At 41.1% G+C, this 25,922-nt stretch overlaps 1 protein-coding gene across 2 annotated transcripts in view; it reads right to left on the bottom strand.

Annotated features, from left to right (window-relative positions):
- Positions 1-9,859: 9,859 nt before the first annotated feature.
- Positions 9,860-25,922, bottom strand: part of SCP2 (sterol carrier protein 2) — a 112,076-nt gene continuing 96,013 nt past the window's right edge. The window contains exons 14-16 of one of the 2 annotated variants that reach the window (XM_004774435.1): positions 20,356-20,485; positions 14,011-14,090; positions 9,860-10,838 (exon numbers count right to left, since the gene is read on the bottom strand). In XM_004774435.1, coding sequence (XP_004774492.1) covers positions 10,743-10,838; positions 14,011-14,090; positions 20,356-20,485 — 306 coding nt within the window. In that variant the 3' untranslated portion in view covers positions 9,860-10,742. The remainder of the gene's footprint in view (positions 10,839-14,010; positions 14,091-20,355; positions 20,486-25,922) is intronic. The other variant, XM_045064534.1, reaches the window with a different exon arrangement.

Below are 25,922 nucleotides of genomic sequence, written 5' to 3'. Positions count from 1 at the left end.
TAACGGGGCCGCCAGCCAAGACCCGGCTGGGCCCCTTCCGGGAAAAGTTCCCCGCCCTCCCCGACAACCTCCCCCCTCCCCCCACGCCCACGTTGACCCTGGGCCAGAGCCTGGTGAGCCTTGAAGGACGGTAAATTGGGCTGGGAGTTGGGTGCATAGGGATCTCAATCGCCGGGAGACAAGGGGGTTGGGCAGTGAGCCCTCGCGGCACCATATTGCTCCCAGGAGCTGAAAACATTTCCAAGTAAAGGAGCATTAACTACTAGCAGCTGAAGCAACACAGTTTTGTGCCAGGGGCTTTGGCGGTAGACCGCAGTGGGGCCGGGTTTAGGTGGTACTTGGCACCTCCACTGCCCCTACAAGGCTGTCTGTCCCTATACCTGCTCTAGCCTGTGGGCAGGGCACCCACAGATAACTTGCCTGGCTGCCCTCCTACTGGACAGGGAGAAGGATGTATCACTCAGACTCCGGACCACTTACTCAACTTAAATTGTCAATGCCCTGAATGAATGAATGGCTCATGTAAAGGATCTTTCATGGGCTTCTGCTGCTGCATCTTGATTGTACCACATACATTACTCTCCAAGCTTTATAACCCTGCAAGAGGACTGCAGTTGGCCCCATTCACAGGTAAGGAGATACCTGACAAAGGAGAAATGATTCAGTAAAATGGCCAGGTTTATCCCTCTCCACAGCCCAGGTTTTTTCCATGATGGAAACATGCAAGTAACTTGAGAAGGCAAATGCAGAGCCCGAATTTGAACCCGGGGCTATCTGTTTCCATTACATCAATAACTCAGAAACTCAGCAAGAATGAGAAAGGGAAATATTTTGCCTTCTTTGGCCTCAGATTTCAGTTCTGAGCTCAAACTTGAGAGCTGGTATGATTCACAGGATTGGACAGGGGCCGACCCAGAAGATGTATCTCCTGTCTTCTCAACATTGAGCCTAGATTCAAGAGAAGCTAGAAGAACAGGATCCTACTGACTTGAATACCCATGAACTAAAGAAAATCTTCCAGAAGGACGATGAGAATCAGCATCTACTGAGTACCTACTAAGTGCCAGGTTCTGTGTGAAATCCTTAAATATCTTACTCATCCCAATTCCGTGGGGGAAGGTATTTTCTGTTACCTGTAACTGCTGGGGCCAGCCACAGGACGCATTACATCTCCTCCACCCCACCCCCAGAGAGGTAGGCTTTTCTGTGGAATGCTAAGCCGGTGCCCACATATACTCTGTAGCTGTTTGCGCGCTGTGGGAACACAGGCTAAAATCACCTATCTATCTGAAACAAAGTATGGAGGAATCCCTGTGAGTGTCTCTGGTAGAAAATGGAGGAGATCCTGTGCTCTAGAAGGAAATCCTCTGACTTTCCAAATAGCTGTAAAGAGTTGAGTTTGAAATTGAGGGTTCCCAATTCACTTGCGCTGCTTTGGTTCCTTCATGCCTCATTTTTAGCTCCTGTTTAATATTACTCTAGTGTCAAGTACAAGCTTTGGACTTAGATTTGGGTTCAAATCCAAAATGGGTTCAAATGGAGCTATGAATAGTACCCATGCCTCACAGAATGTCCAAATTAAATGAGAAATTGGAAGTAAATGAGAAAACGGAAATGCAGAACTCTGCACAGCGCCCAGCACGTAATAAGTGTTCAATAAATGACAGCTGTTATTATTGCCAAACTGTCACCGAGGCCTGACTAAATTAACATCTATGAAAAACATTATTAAAATAGAAATGACAAGTGCAAAGAATTAACCAGAAATCTCTACATTATCCCGGGTAAGTGCCTTCTAATTCAAAACAATAAGAAATAAGAAAACTTGAAAGAGGGGAGTATATACATACATGCGGCCAGAGAACGAGGAGTGAAAGACAAGAGGGCTCTCCTGGGGGAATGATGAGGAAGGAGGGGAGATAAGATGTTGTTATACCTTCATCATTGGAGAAGAAAATGATTCCTCTTACTCTGAGCAGAGGGCTCAAGACCTTTCCTTATTAAACAGCAGAGTCCCAAATGCTGAGCTCTGGTAGCAGCTTGTTTTGGGGACATTTAGAGATCAAATCACATGGTGTTTTGTGTATATGGATTCCATCTGAAGGATCTTGAGAAAAGATGAAACACCAAAGATCAAGCAGGGTCTGACGGAAGAACCGCAGGCTGAGTCAGATACAGATAAGGTCTTCTGGACTCCTAGAATGTCCCATAGAAACTCTTTATTATTGGACTCTTTTTGCTGTATGTTTTTCATCTCTTTCCCCCACTGGATTATAAACCCTCCCGGGCAAGAACCCAGGAGTTCTTGTAGAATTTCGTGTTCTACAAGGGCCCTTTCCAGCCCTAAAGTACCATGACTGTAGTAGGCAGAATGAACCCCCAAAGACACCCACACTCTAATCCCTAGAGCCTGTGACTGCTACATTACGTAGCAAAAGGGACTTTGCAGATATAATTAAGGTTGTGGACTTTAAAATGGGAGAGATTATCAGATTATCCGGGGAGCCTAACCTAATCACATAGCTCTTGAAAACACAGAATATTCTCTGGCTGGAGGTAAGAGAGAGGAGGCAGAAGGGGAGATCAGAGAGATGTAAAATATGAAGACTCGACTAGCGTTAATGATGAGGGAAAGGCAGGCAGCCTCTACAAGTTGAGAACCCCGGGCTGCCAGAAAGCATATGGGGACTTCACTCCTACAGCAGCAAGTCACTGAATTCTGCCAATGTCCTGTGGGAGCAGGCAAGCAGATTCTCCCCTCGAGCTTCCAGATAAGAGCTCAGGGCAGCCAATGCCTTGATTTCAGCCCCATGAGACCTGGAGCAGAGAAACCAGCCAACCCCCAGCCCCCTCCCCCAGACTTCCAAGCTGCCCAACTGTCAGAGAAGTCAAGGTAAGCCACTACACTTACGGTAATCTGTTACAGCAGCAAGAGAAAACTAATACAAACATCAATAACTAAAACCAGTACATAGTACAACAGCATTTTCCCATACATCATTTCACTTAATCTTCAACAAGCATAATTGTATTATTGCCGCCCCATTTTAGGAAACTGATGCTCAGGGAGGATAAGTAACTTGCTCAGGTGACCAGCTAATGAGTGCTTGCGTCAGAATTCACGCTTAGGTTCCAGCGTTAGGGAGCGCGGTCACCTACACTGCAGCTGTTATTCTGTGGTTCTACTGTTTTCAGCTAAGTAAAAACGGACCTCAGAAAAGACAAAGACACAGACAGACTCGGGATCCTTTCCCACGATGAAAACTGAAAAACTTTCAATACTCATTTCTCTGTTTCTTTCAAAGATATCTAGTAAGTCATGGAGCAAGTCAAGTTAAAAAGTATAAATCAGGGCACCTGGGTGGCTCAGTGGGTTAAGCCTCTGCCTTCAGCCCAGGTCATGATTTCAGGGTCCAGGGATCGAGCCCCACATCGGGCTCTCTGCTTGGTGGAGAGCCTGCTTCCCCCCCCCCCCCCTCTGCCTGCCTCTCTGCCTACTTGTGATCTCTCTCTCTCTCTCTGTATCAAATAAATAAATAAAATTTTTAAAAAATACCAAGTCTTTCTGACACAGAGAAGAAAGAAGATTTTGATAAATGGCAAAAGGAGAAATCCTCGAGTGGCTGTCAGTGAAGTGTTTTCTGCCATTCAGATGCTCCACTAGCCACTGTTAAGGCCCATCTGCCACAGGTGCCCTGTGTTGCCAGCCTGGTTCAGGAGCATCTCTGTGTTGGAGCTCAGTTCACTCTTGACCAGTTTTTATTGTCGGGAAGTTCAGCGGATTTTTAGTCTGAAATTCCCCTTTTATAGTTCTTCCCATTAGTTCTAGTAACTAAGCAAAATAACCCCTCCCTCTCATTGGTCTTTCCATTTCTCAAACATCTGTGAACTGTTATCACACCCTGTCCTTGGGCATCACTTTGCCAAGCTGAAGGCTCTTGTCTGCTTGCCTAGTCAGTCTTTCCCTTGTACTGTTGTAGCTTCACATCTGAACTCTTCCATGTATTTCTGTTCAAACGAAGGGTCTAATCTTGAACAGTGTACTGCACACTCAGAAGGTGCTGTATTCTTAAAAGGTGAATTACATAATATTTTATGAAGAAAAAGGAAACGTATTGGTGTTGGTAGTTGGTTAGAAAACTGTAGCACTTACACTTCTCAGCCTGCAATTTAAAAGAATAGTGGACTACAATGAATTTTCCCCAGTTTTGCCTAAAAGTTTAAGGCCACAAATTCGGTAAATAAAAGGTCTATTGCTTACTACATGCTGCTGAAAACAGCGCTGTGAATATTTACAAAGTATTTAAATAACTATTAATAGAATAGGTTAAATGGACATCACTCTTTGCAATAAATTTTGGATATGATACATTAAAAGAAATATTTCTTCAAGAAGTCTGGCTAAAATTCCATGCCAGATTAAACTTCCTGCCAAACAGAATCAGACGCCACATTTCTTAAGGGCCAGAAATCTGGCTCTATATTCTTTGTTCTAACCAAGAACTAAAGAGCTGTTTGTTTGCAACAGTCTCCAGATAGATATTAATACTGGACGTTTCCAGTAGATTTTGTAACTCTCTATTGAGAAAAACTCTTAACGTTTGGCCAGACGCAGCTGTGGTTCCTGATAGCACATAATTCTTTCAGGGACCTTATTAGCTGTTTAGTACCATACCCCCAACTCCTAATTCATATCAGTGTGGTCTCTAAACAAACCCAGTCCCACAGAGTAATTTACCCAGTAATTTACAATCTGACTGATGACTGTTTTTTTTGGTCAATAACATCCGGCAAAGTCTTTGTGTTCAGAAAGCAGCTATGCCATGGGCAGCTAGAACTGTAATCTTGGCTGAAATGCAAATCTTCCATAAGTCAAACTCAACAATTCTATATCCATTCACTAAGTTACAGAGACTATTAAATTTTCATGAAAATGTAAGGATGTGGACAGTCCATAAAAATATGCAAACTGTCCCCAATCCTGAAGCTAGCATATTATCTGAACTCAAAAGATTGTCACAAAATGTCCCAAAGAATAAATTCCTTCCTGTTAAAAAAAAAATCCTCAAGTATCACTAGGAACCATCTACTGAGTACCTACTGTGTGGCTTGTCATTTTAAAGCTAAAATTGCTAATCCTCACAGCCAGCAAGGGAGAATTATTATTCCATTCTTACAAAGGGAGAAGGAAGCTCAGAGTCCTTACTTATTATTAGCTCAATGTCCCACAACTGTTTAAGTGCCAGAGCTAGAACCAAAACCCACATCTGATGGGTCCCAAGTTTTCTATACCAGGCTGCACTGAAGTGTTATTTTCTGAAACTGCTAGAGTTTCAGAAGATTAAGCTATTAATTATAGGATTTAATTTCATATTTCTTTTCATTAGGGTGACATGTATGGGGAAAACAGAACGGGTTTATATTTATATGTGATTGAAACTTTCAAAGGGATTTTCCATTTAAAAAGAACTTTAATGGGGTGCCTGGGTGGCTCAGTCTGTTAAGCGTCTGCCTCCAGCTCATGTCATGATTCCAGGGTCCTAGAAATGAGTCCCACATTGGGCTCCTTCCTAGTCGGGGAGCCCGCTTCTCCCTCTGCCTCTGCCCCTCCCCCCTGCTCATTCTCTCTCTCGCTCTGTGTGTGTGTCTTAAATGAATAAAATCTTTTATTTTCTTAAAAGATTTTATTTATTTATTTGACAGAGATAGAGATCACAAGTAAGCAGAGAGGAAGGCAGACGGAGAGAGGGAAGCAGGCTCCCCGATGGGCAGAGAGCCGATGTGGGGCTCGATCCCAGGACCCTGAGATCATGACCTAAGCCGATGGCAGAGGCTTAACCCACTGAGCCACCCAGGTGCCCCGAATAAAATCTTTAAAAATAAAAATAAAAATAAAAATAAAAAGAACTTTGATGATCACTGTCTAAAACTCCAGAAACTTGACTGATGCTCACTCTGGTGGACACTGTATTAAAGCAAGACACAGAGATGAATAACATAGTTTCTACCTTCAAGGAGTTCACAGTCTAATGAGACAATTAAAAAAGAATTAACAATGTCCCCCTTTTGCAAGAAACTAAAGACTGGTGAGGTCTAAGTGCCTTGCTCTGACTTAGCTTCCCAGAGGCAGACGGACCTGATCCGATTCTTCTGATCACACCTCAGTGACTCTTCCACACCCTGCCCTCCAAATTCACTTCCTAGTCATACTCTCCATTATTGTTTCTCTATAAATTCAACAAGGACTGCAGAAATTGGAGAGTCCGAATTCACTGTACAAGCACAGCAACAAGGCTGATGATTTCAATGCTCACAGAACCCACTGGGCCACTTTCTTTTTAAAACTGTAATAAACCCGCAAACTGACTTTTATTATTTGGGCTGCTTCAATCTTAAATGGAAAGACTGCTCTGAGAAGCTGTGAGTATTTCGAAGAAAGAGCAGGGTAAGTCAGGCTAAAAGGAGAACTCTTAATGTCCTCTTTCATCATTAGGGCAACTGAAGGTCATTGTAATAGAGAATGCATTTCTGTGACAGGATTCCTATACTCAGAAATGCCCTCTGTGAATTGTTTTTAAATTGTTAACTTCTTTCATTCGTTTATGTAATGACAGCAAGCCAAGACTTAGTGCTGGGGGGATCAAAATGGACACATGAGACACAGTCTCTGTTCAGGCGAAACAGAAACAAATTACTACAAGGGAATGATTAACTCCACTTATGGCAAACAGGGATAGCTTCCTGAAAGCTAAGTCAGGAAAAGGATGAAAAGGAATTTGCCAAGTGGATTGGGGTGGGAGTAGGGAGAGAATGGTGAGGGTAAGCACAGAGAACAGCAAGATGTTGTTGCAAAATGCATGATATGCAAGATGACCTAATTTAGGACTGAAAGTATTAGCTAATGTGCTTGCTCTGTGTTAATCATTTGGACACTGAGCATATCACTACCAAATGGAACTCTTCTGTTCTTATTATTCATAGCTCGTTATGAAACCAACTGCAATCTATGTTTTATCTCTACTACTCCACTGAAATTGATTTTGTAAGTGATCACCAGTGACTTCCTTGTTGCCAAATTTAATCCAGTACACACCTTCAGACATCATCCTACTTGACCTTATAGAGCAAAGGATACAGATGACAACTCCCACCTTTCGACTATATATACTCTCTTCTTGAGAAATGTCTCTCAACCTCTCTAGTCCTTCTTCCTCATCCCCTTTGCCAGATCCTCCTCCTCTATCTGATCTCTAAAGCGTAAGTTCCTCAAGGCTTACTCCACTCCACTTTGCCTCCCCAGATGACAGGAGCTATCCCTATAGTTTAATACCACCCAGATGCCCATGACCTCCAAATGTGTATCTCTAAGCTGACCTCACCTCTGAGCTTCAGTCTTTTTTTTTTTTAAGACTTTTTATTTACTTATTTGACAGACAGAGATCACAAGTAGGCAGAGAGACAGGCGGTGGTCAGTGGGGAAGCAGGCTCCCTGCTGAGCAGAGAGCCCGATGCGGGGCTCAATCCCAGGACACCAGGACCACGACCTGAGCCAAAGGCAGAGGCTTTAACCCACTGAGCCACACTGGTGCCCCTGAGCTCCAGTCTCGTAAATCCAACTGCCTCTCTGCTATCTCCTCATGCCGATCTCTCAGGCATCTCCAAGTTAACAAGTTCAAAAGTAGACCTTATTATTTCTCTCCCTAAAATCTGCTTGTCCCCTCATCATACCAGTCATGACATGTGGAAGTCATTCTTGCCCCTACTTCCAGTCATCAAATTCTGTCAGCTCTCCCTCTGCTGACTTTTCCATGTCCATATTTCTGCCACCAACACCCCAGTCCAGGACACCATCTTGTTGCACCTGGACATCCACTGTCCAGCCCCCTTCCCCGAGTAAAGGGGTACATTCCCCACACAGCCGCCACAGTGACAGTTTAAGTCATTTCACCCCCCTGCTTACAGCTGCTTCTGTAATGGTCATAGTTCTTTCACAAATATTTTAACTCTATCCTCTCATTCTGGTAAGATTCTGAAGTTGGGTGAGGCACGTGACTTTCTTTGGATGATGAAATGGGAGCAAAGGTGGTATGTATCACTTTGGGGTGGAAACTCTAAGAGCCAGAGAGAGGGTACGTCACCTTTTTCTCTTCCTCTGCCTTGACGATCACAATGCTCCAGGTAATAGCTGCTCCGTGAGCCTGGGGCCTAGACTTAGGATATACTGGCAAAGTGGATATGCAGCACAAGTGAGACATGAACGGATATAAAGCTCATCTTCAGCAGATCCCAAGTGCCTTACCACAATGAACAAATTCCAATACAGCTAGTTCCTCTATGCCTGCCTAGGCAACCTCATCTTGGACCGCCCTTCCAGCTCACTAGATTCCACTCACATTGGCCCCCTTCCCACCCTCTCACACACTGTTCTTTGCATGGTTCACTCCTCAACCTTCACACCTCACTTCTCAAAGGGGTCTCCCTTGATCACTTTCTCAAAGAAGACCCATCACTGTGATTCTGCATCCCAGCACCCTGACCATTTCCTTCATGGTACATCGGTCTGTAGGAATTACCCAGCTCTTTGGTGTGAACCATCTCTCCCGCTAGGCTGTAAGCACCACGAGAGGAAGAGCTCATCACCACCTCCAGTGCCTAACACTGAACCTTAAATATATTACCCTGTATCTGGTAGGCACTCAAGAACTACCTGTTAAGTAAGTGAACAAAGGAAAAAAGATTCAAAAAGTGGGACCTAAGAAAACAACATAGACGTATCACCTATCCCAGAGGTGAGAGGTGGCAGTTGTGGAACAGTAAGGGAACTCACATTTACTGAGTGACTATGTCGTACGTAACACTAATAGGTGCTTTGCTTATGCTCTCTCTCGAGATTCTCAATAATCCTAGGAGGTCAATATTAGTATCTTCACTTTATAGATCAGGCAACTGAGACTCAACCTGCTCAAGCAGCAAAACCAGTAGCAGCAGCAGTTTTAGCCCAGACCTGTTAACCTTTCCTTCAAACCTTGATGCTCCCTTCCCTAGAAATTAAACTGCTACTAACTAGATTTCATCATTAAGTTTCTAGTATATGTATAAACTGCACATACACAAATATATTTCTACCCCAAGAACCAGTTTTTTTCTGTTTATCTTTTTTTTTTTTAAGATTTTATTTATTTATTTGACAGAGATCACAAATAGGCAGAGAGGCAGGCAGAGAGAGAGAGAAAAAGAGGAGGAGCAAAATGCTGACTTGGGGCTCCATCCCAAGACCCTGGGATCACAATCTGAGCAAAGGCAGAGGCTTTAACCCACTGAGCCACCCAGGCACCCCTGTTTATCTTTCCACATGTTTCTTGTTATCTGGGACAAGTATAACAGGATGATAAAATAAAACCAAACTAAAGATAAATCAGATATTCTTTTGGACCTTTTTTCTCAAATCTTTTTCTTCTCAGAGTAAAGAAACAACTACAGTTGAGAAGGAGGTCTGAATTCTATTCTGAGTTCATTTTATAGAATTTGAGATTGGGACACCTGGGTGGCTCAGTCATTAAGTGTCTGCCTTCAGCTCAGGTCATGATCCCAGGGTCCTGGGATTGAGCCCTGAATCAGGCTCCCTGCTCAGCAGGAAGCTTGCTTCTCCCTCTCCTACTCCCCCTGCTTGTGTTCCCTCTCTTGCTGTCTGTCAAAACAAAACAAAACAAAACAACTTAGTGATTCTATGAGAGTAACCAGTAGATACCAGTAGATATACCTAGATAACACGGACTGTAAATCCCCCAGTGTTTCTTTTACTCTCTATCAGTGAGAAGACCCTGAACAAAAAGGACATACACAATAAACACAAAGGAGATCAGGAAGAGCTATTTTAATTTTCTATTAAACATTCTTCCAAAAGCATTATTTTACCCCGTATCTTACTAAGTTATAAGAAATAACATTAGCATTAGAAAAATCAGGAAGATAAATTAAATGTGGATAATTAATTAAACTAAATTTATATGAAATAGGAAAATGAGAACAAAGGACTGAGCACTTGAGATAGTTTAAAAGCTGTGCATCTCAAAGCGAGCTTTATTTGTTCAATTATTTTTAACAACAGCGTTTTATGACCAATACACTGATTTTTTTTTTCAAGAAGGAAAGTCATTTAAAAAATGTTTTTATTTTAAAAATAGGCCTGCATTCAGTTGTAGATTTTTTCCCCCAAACTCTGATCAGATTTATTTTGATTTGGGAAAAAATATCATTCGGTGGCATGAAATGCAAAATTTCAGTCTTTTTAAAAATATCTCTGAACAGAGTTTTAAAAACTATTAATGGAAAATAGATTAAGTGCTCAACACTAATTACTGGCTAGCTCCTGGCATTCAGTTTCTTCCTTAGTTCTCCAGAGGAAAACTTAAGTTGAATCTTCAGCAGAATGATCTTTAAATATACTTTATAAGCAAAATGAGAGTTTTTGTTTACATAGTTTTTAGATTTTACTGTTCCTAATTTTATTCCGAAACTCAATGTTACCCCAAACCATAATTACCATATTAACTTTGTAATGCACAGTTGTATGTAATTCAGCTAGCAGTAGTACATCATCAGGCTCTGTCCGCCCAGAGCTTTGGAAACAAATTTAAAAACAAATCTCACGCAATTTGCCAATGTGTAGTTTCCGTCTAAGTTCTGACAATGAAGTATATAGACAGATATCTATATATCTCATCTTAATTTGCAAAAGTTCTTCACAGCTTAGCTTTGCCCGGCTGAAGCTGAAGATTTTGTAACTTCATAGCCAGACCCATGTTGCCAGTGATTTTCAATTTGCCTTGAAAGAAGGCCTGTAAGAAGAAAGAAAATTTATTACTTGGTATTTTTTTGTTTTGTGATTGCTTATATTTCTAGACGATCCAGCCCTGAGATCATTTGACTTATCTAGGTTTTTTAAACTTTCTTCAAAATATGAAACTTGGCTTGCTGGGTCAGATTTGAAACTAGATTCCTCAAAAGGAAGGCTTTGTAAAAAGCATACTTTACAAAGAGCAGTCAAAAACCACATCTTTCCCAGATGTCTTCTCTTAGAAATTGAGGCTACCTTTATCTGCCTTTGTCACCGATGGTACATTCTCCAAATAGGAAGTGAAGTGGGTTCATACTAGATGGTTTGTTTAAAAATACTACATGTGTGGGGTGCCTGGGTGGCTCAGTGGGTTAAAGCCTCTGCCTTTGGCTTGGGTCATGATCTCAGGGTCCTGGGATCGAGCCCCGCATCGGGCTCTCTGCTAGGCAGGGAGCATGCTTCCCGTCCTCTCTGCCTGTTTCTCTGCCTACTTGTGATCTCTCTTTGTCAAATAAATAAATAAAATCTTTAAAAAAATAAAAATAAAAATACTACATGTGGATCAAGAATATGAACTAAGGGGTGCCTGGCTAGCTCAGTCAGTGTAGCATGTGATTCTCGATCTCTGGGTTGTGAACTCGAGCCCCACAGTGGATACAGAGATTACTTAAAAATATAATTTTAACAACAACAAAAATATGAACTGAAATTTTCAGTAGTCTGCTGGGAAAAAAAAGCACATGAATAACACACTTAGATACTCTTGGGATTCAGCACAATGTGGACGAAATGTCACCAATTTTGTTTCCTTTTTTGGTCTACATGATAAAGGACTGATCCCTACAGAGGGAGGACAGGCAGCCTGCTCAGACTGAGGGGCTGGTGTCAATCTTTGGCTTAAGAAGAAGAATCAAACCAATCCGAAGTGCAGAGCCACAATTTGTTCCATTTAACAAATGCCTGGGATTAAATCACTTGATGCTTGCTAAATTTATCATGTAATGAAATCCTGGGAAAACTTTAGAGAAATAATAGCAAATTTGGGAACAGAGGATGATTTCCCTGCTATGATCTCAGTCTTTTAACTCAACTGTTAAAATAAGGAAAAGCTAGATGAAAAAAGTTTCCAGTAGTCTCAGCTTTTTAAGCACATATATTAAGAAATTAGGAGCTCTTCTGCCTTATCCACGCAAATGCACGGAACTCTGCTTTTTCTACACCTTCTGGTAAGGGTGACTAATTCCTTTTTTTTTCCCCCTCCTCTGTCTGGACAAACTAAATATTTCCTTTCTATATGGCACAGAGCCTTCTGTCTGATGACTTAAAGGTCAGGTGTCTCAGAACACAATATATTTAACATATGTCCTTAAAAAAATATGGACCAGCAGTACCTAAAAGAGAAACTCACCATCTTTCCTTTTTTTTTTTTTTTAAATTAAAAGAGAAAATGACTTCTTATTTACTAATTATTATAGAGAAAACACAAGTCTTCTCCCTTTAGGGCATGCAAACATAAGGATCATTTTAATCTGGCCCCTAGGTGTTCTTCGTGTGTGCTTTACACTGGAGAGACACTGCTTTGTTTCAACTGTAGCCAAACACTGAAAATATAATTTCCAATGCATTTAATGGTTTCCAGTCAAATCCTCTAAGCAGAAGGGAAGACCATTAGCATAGTAACAGAAGTATCTGCCGATTTTTATCTTTAATTCCTTTGGGTGCCAACAGGTGTTCAAGAAAAATAAGCTGATTCTTCGCTCCCCCAAATGGGTGGTAAATAGATAAACTGGGAACGAGGGCAGCTGATGTGTGAAGTCTGATCACCCTGCCAAGGAAGTGCCTGGAGTGCACAGTGGAACGAGGAGCAGTGGGTGGGAAGGAGGAAGACAGCCAGCTCCTATACTGGTGGCCTCTGTTTTGTCCAGAATTTTGGAGCAGGCTCCGTGGGTGGAGATGTCCATGCCAGTGGTGTCAAGTAAGTTGAAACATCACAGATGCAAGTCTCTCACTTGTCAAAGCATCAACTGAAATAGGCTCAGTTGCTTAGAGAAAACATTTTAAAAAGGAATACTAGTGTGCGTCAGATTTAGTTATTTTATCCAGTCTTTTGGATTACCAGGCGGCTGTAAGAATGAGACCTAAAACAGATCAGGCTGAGGCAACAGAAAAATCAGTTCACAATGCAAAGCAGCATCTCAATTTCTTTCTGTTTTTTTTTTCTCTGGCTAAAGAAAGCTAAATGTATCAAGTCTGTTCAACACTGGGTGACTAACGAGTAGAAGACCCTCGATGACTGGGGACCAGGAAAACCCATACATCAGTACACTTCAAATACAACTTAATCCAGCAACTGATTAGTGAAAATCTAAAAATGTCAGGCACTGTGCTAAGTTCTGTAGACATGAGGACAAAAAAAGATGTGGTTTGTTCCTTTGAGACACTCATGATCTAATGTTAAGGAAATACGCGCATTGTGACTAATCTAATGTGACAAGCGCTAAGCTTGCTTCCAGTAGATGGCCCAGAAGGGACTGGCCACAGTTCTTCTCAACTGGTAAGGTGGTCTTTGGGGATAACATCTGAGCTAATTTTGAAAGAAAAGGAGTTTGTCAGGGAAGGCCGTTCAGACAAAAAGAGCACGGGCAAAGACAGGAAATGTAAAAGGTCATGCGTTTGTTCGCATCGCTCTACTCCGGACTGCTCCTGCTCTCCACCTGTGCACTGCTAACTTCTGGTCATTCTTACGAACTCAGTGTAAGTGTCACTTCCTCTGTGAGGCTTTCTCCGATGGTTCAGGGAGACACGGTGTCCCACCGCCCCACGCCACCGCCACCCACAAGCTAGGCACGGCACCCTGGACTGGATATTCGGATACACTCACTCTTTTACAGAATTGCCTCATACCACATGGTGAATGCCCTGTACAGGAGAACTCTTTCTTATTCATCTGGGTACTTCCGGCACACAAGACAGAGCCTGGCACACAGCCTGTACCACAAATGTTTGTCATTTGTTAAGCATCATTTGAACGTGTCATTTGAACGTTTTAGGGAACACTGAGTTTTGTGGGTTTGACCACTTTCCACTTTATGGTATGAAATGAAGCTGAGGCAGGACATGAAACAGTGGACTAAAAGACCCACCAACTAGGAAAGAATCTCCATCGTACTTACCGTCTGAGGATTCATTTTACCAGTCATCAAAGCCAGTAAGTCGGAGTCAGCCATAGTAATTGTGCAGTCAGCCTTCTTATCTAAAACAGAGATATGCAGGACAAGAAAAGAGAAAAGGGGAGTATTCAGTTTCATGTACACACTTCAGTCAAAAGCCACCAACTGCAACAGCTTGCCTCCAGCACCGGAGCAGTGTGGGGAAGAGGGTACTCACGAACTCTTCAATGGCAGACTGGTAAAATGTGACATAAATTACAAGCATCCTCAATATTTAACAAGAGGGAATCGATTAAGTTAATTACTGGGGCACCTGGGTGGCATAGTCGGTTAAGTGTCCGACTCTTGTTTTCGGCTCAGGTTGTGATCTCAGGGCCGTGAGATTAAGCCCTGTGTTGGGCTCCCTACTCAGCATGGAGTCTTCTCAAGATTCTCTCTCCCTCTGCCCCTCCCGCTTGTGCTCTGTCTCTAAAATAAATAAATCAATCTTTGAAAGAAATCAGTCATCATATTCACATAATGGGATGCAATGCAATCATTAGATGATGTGGAGCTACATTTACTGACCTGAAAAGAGGTTCATATTATACTGTATCATGCATGATACTGTTATACAAGCCAGTTATAAAACAAACTGTGAGCATGGTCCCACTTTTGCTTAAAAACAGATATTCATATGAAAAAACATCTATAAATACATAGACACCACTGTATTAATAGTAGTTATGGTGGTGCCCAGACTCTAAGGTGACCCCTGTGATGCCTGCCTCCTGTGTTCATGCCTTTGGATGTGCCCTTGAATATAGGAAGGACCTGTGACTTGTTCTAGCCAAGATAATCTGGTAAAGGAGATGGGATGTCATGCTTGTGGTTCTGTTATGCTATGTAAGAAGACTCTATCTTGCTAGCAGACTCACTCTCTCTCCTGCTGGCCTTGAATAAGCCTCACCAAAAGTGACCCAGCTGACACCCTAATCTTGGACTTAGGTTCCAGAACTGTGAGAAGTAAGTTTCTGTTGTTTATAAGACTGCTAGCAAGATAGAGTCTTCTTACATAGCATAACAGAACCACAAGCATGACATCCCATCTCCTTTACCAGATTATCTTGGCTAGAACAAGTCACAGGTCCTTCCTATATTCAAGGGCACATCCAAAGGCATGAACACAGGAGGCAGGCATCACAGGGGTCACCTTAGAGTCTGGGCACCACCATAACTTGTTACAGCAGCCCAAATGGACTAAGATAGCAGTAAGTTATTAAAGCACAGCATGCCCATATTATTAAATAGTTAAAACAAGACTGGAAGGTAAAAGTTTTTTTGGTTTTTTGAAGATTTTATTTATTTATTTGACAGAGATCACAAGTAGGCTGAGAGGAAGGCAGAGAGGGGGGAAGCAGGCTCCCTGTTGAGGAGAGCGCCGGATGCAGGGCTCAATCCTAGGACCCCGAGAACATGATCTGAGCTGAATGCAGAGGCCCAACCCACTGAACCACCCAGGCACTGCAAAAGCTAAAAGTTTTTATTGTATGTCTTCGAACTTAAGGACAGACCCTAAAAAGACTGAGATTCAATGGCTATTCCATCTTTGCTTCTAACAAAATTTTCTTATTACTAGGGGAAAAAAAATGTGTGAAGATTTGAAAATGAAGGGATTTATAGTCCAAAAAATTTAGTTCCCATGTAGATATATATCATTAAAGAGCAGGGTAGAAAAAAAGCTAGCAAACAGAGTGCTGGGCGTGATTTATAGTAGTATAGTAGTATTTTAAGAAAGGACTCTCAGTCATTGAAAAGTGAGTTTAGGGGCACCTGGGTGGCTCAGTCAGTTAAATGTCTGATTCTCCACTTCGACTCAGTTCATGATCTCAGGGTTGGGAAATCGAGCCTCACGGAGAGCTCCAGCGCTGGTCATGGAGCCTGCTTAAGGATTCTCTCTCTCTCCCTCTTCCTCTGCCTTCCCCTCATTCCCCCTCTCTTTAAAAAAAAAAAAAAAGGTTGTTTAGGAAAGTCTGCTACTTCTGTAATTATCAGTGCTTATTGCTCACTTGTCTTCCATGGACTCACTGGATCTTTGAACAACTTCTGAGGATGAGAGAGCTCAAAGAACTTGCTCGCAATCACAGAGCTGAAGAGTCGAGCTACATCTGAAAGCAGCTAAAGCCCATTACTCCCAAGCACTATGGCTTCTGATTTGTTACGGGAAGGATACAAAGATTGAACAGCTCAGTTTGTTGTTGTTAAGAAGGCTCCATGCCCCAAGTGGGGCTGAACTCACAGCCCTGAGATCAAGACCTGAGCTGAAATCAAGAGGAGGATGTTTAAACAAATGAGCCACCAGGTGCCCCAACAGCTCAGTTTTAACCAGGCCTTCACCAGTTCAATAGTATTTGATGAATCTAGATGCCTTCTCTGTTCCCCAAGCCCTTTTGCAGAGTTTCAAGACAAGTCTCACGTGTTCAAGCAAAATTAATGTTTAATATATGTACTGGGGAGAAATCAATGACTTACTAAGCACTTACTATGCTAAGGTGCTTTATGTATCTCATTTAATGCCCACAACAGCTCTATGGATAGATATTATTCTCACCATTTTCTAGATGAGACAAGTGGACTCAGAGAGGGTATATACCTAATAAGTGGCAGGGCTGTGGTCTGAGCCCAGTTTGGGTGTCTCCAAAGGCTATGCTCTTTCTACGATATCTTGGGGATACAAGATGCTGAGGCCTTCTATATCATGTTGCCCATAAAGGGGCAGGGTTGAGAACTCAAGTTGATGCAGGGCAGAATAAAGGAATGAAAGCTAATGTGTCATGTTAAGATTAATCAAAGTTGGCTTCCTAGAGATATGCTGTATGAGTTGTTTTAAAGGAGAGGAGGGAGGGGCAGAATTCATAGACAAAGACACCTAGGCAGGAGGAAAAGAGTATGAAAAATGCATATTAAATCTAAAAATCTTTAATCATCATTACCAAACTCTTAGAATATAAACAAATGAAATACTTGTAAGGAAATTTTACTTCGTCAGCAGTAAGTAAACCTCTCAACACTGTGCACATGCCAAAAGAACTAGCAATTCTCTTTAAGATGCTAGTTCAAACTAGGACAGGTTATTAATGGTTTAACATAGCTGATCTCTAACAAATGGGCATTTGTTGGCTGATGTAAACGGAGCTGGCTATTTCCAGTGGTGGCTTTCACTGGGTAAGTCCATATTTCAACGCCACTCCCAGCTGCCAACAAGTATCAGTTTCAGCAGAAATTACCTTGCTCCAGGATAAAATCCCTTCAGGTCTGGGATGGGGCACCTACTATGGGAAGAGCTCACGGCCAGATATACAGGGAATAAGGTTTTTTGAAATTATTTAATAGCTTTCCATAAGCTTATTATCTTTCATAACAAACAGTAATAAAAAAAATAGGAGAATTTTTTTTTAAATATCACCTTATCATCTGCCTGGGAGTATCAGAATATAATCCTAAAATAACTATTTTCTAAAAGTTCTTTTTATTTTTAAAAGCTTAACTCTAGATTAAGCTTCAGTTTTTCTTCCTACACCACATTAGAGTGGCAACTCATAAAGTGAAAATTTATAGTTATTGTTCTGCCTACTCATTTTGAGGGGAAAAAAAGCAACTATATGTACTTCAGGAACTTTCTACCACATTACCATCCTGCCCACACAAGATGTCCTTACTACTGTCTCTTCCTTCCTGAATCTCTAGTTGATTCCTTACTCAGCGCCACTCAACATTTTCTCGTGTCTCCAAGCTCTAAACTCTATTCCAAGAGCTCTGCCAACCTCCCTTCTACCTCAAAATGCCCCTGAATATGCCCAGAGATGCCCAGAGAAAGAAGTATCATCCCTCCTTGCTACTTGCTAAAGCCCCCCCTGTGCTCCTGACATCATCCACTCCTCCAGGACCTCCCTCAATAATGTATCAGTAACAAAACTCTCTCATCTTTAAGAGACTTCCTTCTCCTACATAGCTACTAGGTCCCATCAACTTTACCCTGAATACCCTGGTAACTACAATGTAACAGCATCTTCTTTTACTACTGCCAACATTCAGGTTATCCTTTCTGCTCACTCAGATGGTGGCAACATCCATCCTCCAAACTGCTCCCTCTGCATCTAATTTCTCCCTTTCCAATTCATCAGTTCTAATGCACCAACTTCATCCTCTAAAACACAGTCCTGACTTTCACTTTGCCACTTACAAAGCTTTAATTGGATTGATTATATATCAAATCACTTTCAAAGTTCATAGCATGATATTTTAAGCTTTCCAAAAAGGTGGTCCCAATACATCCTATTTTTTAACTGCCCCAGGCATGCAATCCAACAAGAGAAATGAACATAAAATACAACACACAAATGTAACCTGCTGAATACTTACTAAGCATCATTCATTCATTTTAGTTATTTATTTCACTGAAAGCCTACCATGTATCAGGTGCTACTGTGGGCAAGGGGAATGCAGCAGTGAACCTAACAGGCAAAAAGCTCTGTCTTCATGCAGTTTACAATTCAAGTGGAAGAGAACGACAAAAAGGAAACAAGTAAAATATAATAGAGTAGATCAGATGGCAGGAAGTGCTATAAAGAAAAATAAGGCAGCAAGGGATAATAGGGAGTAGTTAACAGGGCTGTGATTTAAAAGCATTAAGGCTGGGGCGCCTGGGTGGCTCAGTCAGTTAAGCATCTCGTCTTTGGCTCAGGCCATGATCCCAGGATCCTGGGATCAAGCCCCACACTGGGCTCCTTGCTCAGCGAGGAGCCTGCTTCTTCTCCCTATCCCTCTGCCTGCTGCCCCTCCACTTGTGCTCTATCTATAAAATAATTAAGTAAAATATTTTTTAAATAAACAAATAAAATAAAAGCATTAAGGGTAAGGAAGGGCTCACTGAGAAGGTGACATCTGGGCGAAGATCCAAAGGAAATAAGAGAACAAGCCATGAGAATATTAAGGGAAGACAATTGCAGGCAGAGCAAATATAGTAGAAAGCCCCTAAACTGGGAACACCCCATGTTTCAGCTATGGCAAAGAGGCCAGGGTGACTGGAGCAAAGTAAGGGAGAGAAGTAAAACAAAAAAGTGGGGCCAGATCACATAATGCCAATATAAGAACTCTGGCTTTTACTGAGTGAGCTAAAAGCTTTTGGATGGCTTTGAGCAGAGGAGAGTCACAGTCTGACTTAAGTTTCTAGATAGACAGATAGACAGACAGTAACTCCAGCTGGTGCATGGAGAAGAACCTGTAGGGGGCAAGTTTAGAAACAGGGAGACCAGGCAAAAAAATGATGGAGGCTTAGACCAAGGTGGTAGTAGTAGAGGGAAACAGAATTTGACTGTGAAAAGAGGAGTTGATGAGGACAAGGTTTTTGTACCAAGGAACTAGTAGGACGCAGAACCGATTTATGGAGATGGGGAAGATGATGGGAGGAATATATAATTAAAGGGGAGTAGGAGCAAATCAGGAATTCAGTTTTATACATATTAGCTTCAGGATACCTGTCAAGTATCCAAGTAAACTTGTCAGTTAAGCAATTGGTTATACATCTGGAGTTCAGTGGCTGAGTCCATGCTGAAGATACCCAGGAGTCAGCAGTGTAGGGATGGCTTTAAATCCCTAGAGGGATTTAGAGGGGATCCCCAGGGAGTGAATGGAGATAGAACTGAGCCTTGGAGCATGCCAACACTAAGAAATCTGGAGATGAGGAGTAAACAGTAAGGGAGGCCAGGAAGGAACGTCCAGTGGGTAAGAGGAAAGACTAGAAGCCTAATATGAAGGCTGAGAATGAGCCCCTGAATTTAGCATCATGGTGGTCACTGGGGATGTTGACAAGACAGTTTTGGAACAGGGATGCAGATCAAAGCTGCCTGGAGTGAGTTCAAGAAAGGCTGGGATGAGAGGAAGTGGAGACTGAGTATAGACAGGACGTCTGAGGCCCTGTAACCATGTCCTGGAAGCATGTGCTTTACAGGATACTTGAGAGAGAATTCTCTTAATCTTGGCATCAACCCTATGAAATAGATACCATTTATTATTCCCATCTCCAGTTCAGAAAACTGAGGCTGAGGGAAGTTAAATAATTTGTTCAAAGCCAGAATCGGTGAATGGCAAGGCCAGGACCCCAACCCAAGTTTGTCTAATCCTAAAGACTAAAATTGGCAACTCTATCATGGAGCTTCCCAATCTTTGGGAGGAGACAGCTGTAACACTAGTTTCTTTAACAAGGTCCTACACCTCTGAAGCCAGCCCTTTTAGGAAACACCAAAACAGACCCCCATCTTCCCTTGCGTACATCAGGGCTTCTATAAATGAAGGTGTCACTGCACTGACCTGAGTTAGGAAGCACTGACCCTTTGCCATTCTTCACATCCACCACCCAGGTGGCTTCTTTACCCTCAGGGCCATCCTTCACCTTGAAGGCAAAAATACCACCGATTTTCTTCACAAACTGTTCCCCTTCCTGGAAAGGAAAAACAAAACAAAACAAAAAACACTGGAATTATATTGTGTTTGTTTCTCTGGCTTTTTCTCTAAAGTTAATGTTTAAACAGACACATGATGTGGGCAGCAGGGCCAGCAGCAGTCCCTAAGCTCCCTCACGATCTTTTACCCAGAAAAATCTGAACCGCAAGAGGTGACAACCCCCTCGTCTGCCAAATCTTTTGTTAAATTCAGCTTTCCGGATACAACTGGTGGAAGAAAAGGGAGAATGCGGGTTGCACAGCAGTAGGTTCTGTAAGTAGTTTCCCTTATATGAGCAATTTCTTAAAGATTGACTCTGGACTGTCTAAATGTGGGAACCCCCCATTCTTTCTTTTTTAAAGCAGGTAAATTATTTTACATGTGTTTCTGGTTTCCCACAATCAAAACAAAGATAAGGAGTTCTGAGAGCCGTCTTTTATTCTGAGGGGGGTGAGGGAGCTGACAACGTTTTTTCTGGATTAGTATAAAGAATTATACAAGTAATACACCAACCACCAATTGCTTTTGAATCTTAAGGGAATGAAACTGAAAAGATAACTTCAGATCCATATCTCTGTAGGCTGGTTTCCTTTCTCCCTCCCTCTTCTCTTCATTCCTACTTTTTCTTTCATCGCTCCTTACAAAAATACTTATTGATCACAACAATGATTGGCACCAGACACTGATCTAGGTACTGAGAATACAGAAGTGGGAATTAGAAGGGTAAATGATCAATATGATCACTACAATCATTACGACAACACTGGGATAACTGGAAGCACAGGGGACTAACTAACGATGACAACAAGCTCACATATGTTTCCTTTTTTGTTTGTTTTTTTAGATTTTATTTATTTTTTGACAGAGAGAGATCACAAGTAGGCAGAGAGGCAGACAGAGAGAGAGAGAGAAAGAGAAGACTCCCTGCTGAGCAGAGATTTTTTTTCCCCCCAGGATCCTGAGATAACGACCAGAGCCAAAGCTGAACCCACTGAGCCACCCAGGCACCCCTCACATTATGTTTCTTAAAAAATAAATTGAAAATGGTAATTCTACTGAAATTACTTTCTTTTTTTTTTTTTTTAAAGATTTTATTTATTTATTTGACAGACAAGAGATCACAAGTAGGCAGAGAGGCGGGCAGAGACGGAGGAAGAAGCAGGATCCCTGCTGAGCAGAGCGCCCAATGTGGGGCTCAATCCCAGGACTCTGGGATCATGATCTGAGCCGAAGGCAGAGGCTTTAACCCACTGAGACACCCAGGCACCCCTGCAATTACTTTTCTTTAAAGAAACACATTTTTGGGGTGCCTGGGTGGCTCAATCAGTTAAGCAGCCAATTCTTGATTTCAGCTCAGGTCATGATCTCAGGATTGTGAGATGGAGCCCCATATCGGGCTCCGTGCTGGGCATGGAGCCTGCTTAAGATTCTCCCTCCCTCTCCCTCTGCTCGTCCCCTTGTCCCCTCTAAAATAAATAAGTAAATCTTGAAAGAAAACACACACACATTTTCTGTGGAAAAAATAGGGTATGTTGATAAGCAAAAAGAAAATACAAATCATTCATGATTTTATTACTCAGAGAAAATAATATATTGATATAAATCCCCTCCATCTTTTTTCTCTGCATGTTTTCATAAATGGGATCATATTTATTACATACATATTTTATAATCCACTTCTATGTTTCCTATCACTATCCTAATTTCTGTGTCATTAAATATTCTTCTACATAATTTTAAATAACATACAGTCTTCATTTGTGTAAATGAACTATACTTCATCTAACCAATACTCTTGCTTGATATATTTTTTTTTAAGATTTTATTTACTTATTTGACAGAGAGATCCCAAATAGGCAGAGAGGCAGGCAGAAAGAGAGGGAAGCAGGCTCTCCACAGAGCAGAGAACCCGATGTGGGACTCGATTGCAATACCCTGAGACCATGACCTGAGCTGAAGGCAGAGGCTTAACCCACTGAGCCACCCAGGCACCCCTCTTGCTTGGTATTAGATTCTTACTTCTGGGACTTGTAATAATGCAAAGAATAATATTCTTACATCTAAATATTTTTACATAGCCTCATTAATTGAAGCTTAAATTCCTAGAATTAAACACTACTAATTAATAACACTGCATCTGAAATCAACATTGGTTTGAATTCCTGCTCTGCCATGTCCTTCATAACCCAGAGCAAGTTACTAACCCTCTCTGAACCTCAGTTTTCTTCTTATCTGTGAAACTGAGAAGACAATAGCTATTGTCATAGAATTGTATGGTATTTAAAGACCCACAAAGCACAGCGTAACTTCTCAATGTTAGCATTTTGTTGTTGTTGCTGTTTTTATTTTACTGTATGATCTGTGTGCTATTCCTATGCCAATGTTATAGCTTTATAATGTACTTTATACTTTGGTAAAATAAATCCCTGTTAGAATTCCTTTCTTCCAAATATTTTTAGACTTGTTTTGGACATTTTTTCATACACGTACATTATAATAATTTAGTTAGTTCTTCTCCCCACCAAAATGCTGTTGGATTTACATGGGGTTACATAAATCTGTTAGATCAGTTTGGGGGAGAACGTATTTACAATATTAAGTCCTCCCATCCATGAATATGGTATATCTTCAAGTTTTTTTTGATGTCTGTTGGCAATATTTTGTCAATTTTTTCCCATACAGGCTTTTGTACATTTCTTACCAAGTTTATTCTTAGGTGTTTATATTTTATATGGCTCTTAATATTTTTATTCCATTTCATGAGTGGGTTATTGCAAATATATAAAAAACATATTAATCTTAGAATGTTTATTTTAGAACTATCTTTTATAATTTCTAATGGTTTTTATTCCCACCTTCTTTATTTCAGCCTTACATTCCTGCAATTAGACACAAGATTTTTGCTTTTAGTATAATATCCATTTATTTTTTTAACTTATTTTATTTAAATTCAATTACTTAACATATCATTAGTTAATAATTAGTTTAGTTAACATATCAATTTCAGATACAGAGTTCAGTTATTCATCCATTAGATATAATACCCAGTGCTCATTATATCACATGCCCTCCTTAATGCCCATCACCCAGTCACGCCATGCCTCCACCCTCCTCCCCTCAAGCAACCCTCAGTTTGTTTCCGAAGAGTTAAGAGCTTCCTATGGTTTGTCTAATATTCATTCTTTTTAAAAAGATTTAACTGTTTGATATGTTTAGGCACTATGTTATAAGTACCTGAAATACTCAAATAAGTATTATCGTCGAGAAACTTGCATAGACTGATTATCAGATACCAACCTCTGTTTCTATGTGAGGACAGAGACTGGCCTAAGCTCGTTCTTTCTTTTTGTTGTGTTTTGTATTTTAGTATATTCAAAGTTGTGCAACGACCACCACTATCTAATTTTAGAATGTTCTTATCACCCCTAAAAGAAACTCACAGCCACTGGTAGTCATCCCCCTTCTCCTCTCCTGCTAGCCTCTGGCAACCACCAATCTACTTTCTATCTCTGTGGATCTGCTTATTCTGGACATATCATATAAGTGGAATCACACAATACAAGGTCTTTTGTGATTTTACTTAGCATCTTTCAATTAACCAAATGTTTTTAAGGTTCACCCAATCCACGCTGAAATATGTATCAGTAATTCATTCCTTTTTCATGACCAAATAACACTCCATTCTGTGGATGTGGCATATTTCATTTAGTCATTCATCAGTTGCTGGCTGCTTTCCTTTTTAGCTATTATGAATAATACTCCATGGACATTTGTATACAAGTTTTTTACATGAACACAGGCTCCAATTTTTCTTAGGTATATATTTAGAAGTGAAATTTTCTGGGTCATAAGGTAATGTTTAACTTTATGAGAAACTACCAAACTAAAGTAGCTGCACCATGTTACAGTCCTACCAGCAATGAATGAAGGTTCCAATTTTTCTACATCCCACAGACTTTTGTCTTTTTATTTAATTTTCTATTTAATATTTTTAAATTTATTTAATTCTTTTTTAGTGACCTCTCCATCCAGTATGGGGCTCAAACTAATGACCCTGAGATCAACAGTCACATGCTCTTCTGACTGAACCAGCCAGGCACCCAGGCTTTTGTCTTTTTAATGTTAGTCACCCTAATGGATGTGTCAATCTTTTTCATATACTATATAACATACCTGAACCTACTCAGAAACAAGAAGCTATTCTAAAGCTATTCTAAAAATATTTACTCTAGGCCTACTTATCTCAACAATCACGGGGGCATTTCTTACATGTGGGTGTCCTGGAATTAACTCTCAATATTTTCCAGTTAAACCTAGAAAGCTAAACTTCTTGTGAGACTTTTTTTTTTTAAAGATTTTATTTATTCATTTCTCAGAGAGGGAGAGAGAATGCACAAAATGGGGGAGAGGCAGGCAGAGGGAAAGCAGGCTCCCTCCTGAGCAAGAAGCCTGATGTGGGACTCAATCCCAGGACCCTGGGATCATAACCTGAGCTGAAGTCAGACACTTAAGGACTGAGCTACCCAGGTGCCCCTCTTGTCAGATTTTTAAAGAGAAATTCTCTTATTTTGGCTTCCCTTAAAATATCTCACTCAAATTATTATAAGTTAGCTTTAGGAGAAATTATTAATGACAATAATAATCTTTTTAGGGCCATAAAGTTTTCAAATCTTTTTATATACATTATTTCTTTAATCTCCATAAAACCTTGTAAGTAGTTGGGCAGGTACTAATATTAGCTCACTGAGCAGAAAAAACAAGTGAGGCTCATAAAGGTTAAGAACCCTCTTTGGGCTATTCTTTATCCTGTTTCCAAGTAACCCATCTAATATAACCCATCTAACAATAACATAAGCCATCTAACACTTCCAGGTGTGAATTTCTTAAATGTGATTCCCAAGAGCCTACAGGAGGGAGGATTTTACACATCATTCAGGAGTCTTCATAATCTGAGGGGTATGTATCTGTTCCTATCCTCCCACTTTTTTCATCCTCCTCAGGCTTTATGTTCCAACAATACCGATCATCTTGAATTCCATAAACATATGTGTCTCCACGCCCTCACTTATGCCCTGTCCCAGCTCACTCACCTCCTCCTACTCACATTCCCACCCCAACTGCATCAAGTCCTCACTCACTTTCTAATTCTCCTGGGAAGGCTTTTCTACCTGTACTGGACAATTTCATAGCCCTCTGCCCATGCATCCATGTTTCTTATTAAAACAGTATTTTTATTTCCTGGGGATATCTCTCCCTGTCTATCTTCCCACTGAACTGTGTTCCCTGAAGGGCAGGGACATACAGTTAGTAAACAGTACAACCAAAACTCAGTCCCAGTTTGGTTTAACTTCAAATTCAGTGCTTATGTTGTTTGACCATACCACACTGCAACGTAGATTACATTAATACTTCCAATTTAAGCCCATGAAAACAGT

The sequence above is a fragment of the Mustela putorius genome, unplaced genomic scaffold (genome assembly GCF_011764305.1).
Source record: "Mustela putorius furo isolate JIRA1106 unplaced genomic scaffold, ASM1176430v1.1 tig00003853_pilon_pilon_pilon, whole genome shotgun sequence".
Lineage (NCBI taxonomy): Eukaryota > Metazoa > Chordata > Mammalia > Carnivora > Mustelidae > Mustela > Mustela putorius.
This window is presented reverse-complemented; position numbering and strand designations above follow the sequence as displayed.